Below are 2,173 nucleotides of genomic sequence, written 5' to 3'. Positions count from 1 at the left end.
TTATCAAAAATTTGACCTCCATACCTATCGCTTCTGTGGTGAGGCCGTGGTAAGAGAGAGGCCTGGCTGGCTTTCGCACATCTGCGTTTGTCATGTAGAATGCAGAATTCCCGACAATGGTGGAGCCTGTTGAGCTGGAGAACTTTTTGCTGCGAACGGCCCAGCCTCTTGATCGCACTGGAATCTAAACATCAACAATGGTAACTGAATAAGAGATGAGACTCTAAGAAACTCTAAGAAGTTAGTAAAAATACATCTAAATCAATAAGTGAGTTAATTAAATCTGAATAAAATATATATAACCAAGAAACTCCTCCCCACTTGAGAACCACCCTAATATCTGGTTAAAATATACAATTAATATATACATACTTACACCCATTCACCCTTTATACTTGTATCTACATGTATCGCACTTGATGAGCTCCAAAATAATGTACTGGAATGGTATGAAACATTTTCTCTAATCTCTATCGACCTCTGTCTCTATTTCAGGCTGACAGTTAAAGCCCAAATAAACAGACCTTCCTGATAAAGAGAATGCTGAAGGAAATATCAATGCCACATGTCTCAACATTAATATTAATCTTAGAAAAAAAAAACAGGGGGAAAATTTGCCCAAGAAAAAGGAGGTTTAGCAATTAGAATTTTCAACTCTTAAAAGGAAATAAAAGGCAAAAGGAAAATATACTTTACACAGGAATTCAAAGTATTGATAAAGTGTAGTACATTTCGTAAGCATCTCAGAGGAGCAGTTAAGAAACATCAACAGGGAAAAGATCAGAAAGGGATTTAGACAACTTATGTGGGGGAAAATACATAATCATTAACCAAGAAAATCCCATCCCAACCAAATCATCATTAATAATGGCTGTATATCAGGTTATATAAATGCTATCATAAAATTCATAATCACCACCTCATTGTAAATGCTAATGTAATTAATCTATTCCTTTAATATGCATAATATCAATATATTCAATGCAACACTGCATACTAGAAGCAGCTAAAATCATGTGACTTGCATGTAAATATAGTGTCTAATGTCAACAACCTGTATTTTAAATTCACTATTTACATATAAAACCAAATAGGCATGAATTCTACCACCAAAAGTTAGTCCCACTGCCATTAATCTGTAATCTAAAGAACATTTCTCTACACATCTCTTATATTACTTGGTTAATTTCAAATTGATTTGCTTGTGTTAAACTTCATTAATCAATTTATTACACAACAAGTTCCGATTAATCTAGATCGAACTGTATCCGTTAGTCAGTTATTATCTGGATTTGAAGCTGATGCTGTTAAATGCTATCAAATATAGTTAGGTGGACGTTCATGCGAATAAAATATGGAAGACAAACATACATCCAAAATTACAAGCATACATCCACAACTCAAGCAGAGTCTACATCTAACCACTGTTAGCTTCTTCACTACATACTGAGCAAACTAGAAACTAAGCAACAGCCAACCAGAGAGGTTAAATTATCAAATAACTCATTTTTTTGTCTATGTATATTAATAGTAATGTAGCTCATGGAAAGCTATTTTTCCTTCTCCTTATCCAGGCATTTGTATTACTAGATCCTCATTTCATCCTTCAAGAAACCCAAAGCAACTATACTACAAGAATAGAAGAAAACCACAGAAAAGGTTTAAAGTGCACAGAGAGAGTCATCAAAAGCAGGGCTAAAGAGAAAATTAAGTAAATAAAGGAATTTCTAAAAAAAATAATCAAATGAAACCCAAGAAGACAAAAGCCTTTGAAAAGCAAAAACTCAAGTTTAAAACAAAGAAAAGGAGTTGGACTTTTTCCCCCTGGAACTGTGAGCACCTTTACCCTAACGTCCATTCCTGGAAGCCCACTGCGCAACTGCTCCTCCGACGGCAACAGGGAAGGGATGAGCAGCGTCCTGTTGTCCCAGGTGAGAGCAACCTCAAACTTGTTCAAGAGGTTCACTATGTACGACTTGGCATCCATGGGGGCGCAGGTGGAGGATTTGAATACGTGTTTCAGGTCATCTAACTTCATTATGCCTGATCAAATCCATAGAAAAAAAATATGTAGTTATCGGCATTTATAATTCATTTTTATTTTTATTTAACACATGGAGTGCAAAACACACAATTCAGGCTGGAGGCATACCCTTTTTTCCCTTACCATGTG

General features: G+C 35.5%; 1 protein-coding gene across 10 annotated transcripts in view; it reads right to left on the bottom strand.

Moving 5' to 3' along the window:
* Positions 1-2,173, bottom strand: part of LOC119588069 (leucine-rich repeat serine/threonine-protein kinase 1-like) — a 34,372-nt gene that overhangs the window by 11,711 nt on the left and 20,488 nt on the right. For 6 of the 10 annotated variants that reach the window (XM_037936766.1, XM_037936764.1, XM_037936767.1 and 3 more), the window contains exons 26-27: positions 1,841-2,043; positions 25-184 (exon numbers count right to left, since the gene is read on the bottom strand). In XM_037936766.1, coding sequence (XP_037792694.1) covers positions 25-184; positions 1,841-2,043 — 363 coding nt within the window. The remainder of the gene's footprint in view (positions 1-24; positions 185-1,840; positions 2,044-2,173) is intronic. The other 4 variants (XM_037936765.1, XM_037936769.1, XM_037936771.1 and 1 more) reach the window with 1 other exon arrangement.

The sequence above is a fragment of the Penaeus monodon genome, chromosome 23 (assembly GCF_015228065.2).
Source record: "Penaeus monodon isolate SGIC_2016 chromosome 23, NSTDA_Pmon_1, whole genome shotgun sequence".
Classification (NCBI taxonomy): domain Eukaryota; kingdom Metazoa; phylum Arthropoda; class Malacostraca; order Decapoda; family Penaeidae; genus Penaeus; species Penaeus monodon.
The sequence above is the reverse complement of the archived record's forward strand: the minus strand, read 5'-3'. Positions and strand labels throughout refer to the sequence as shown.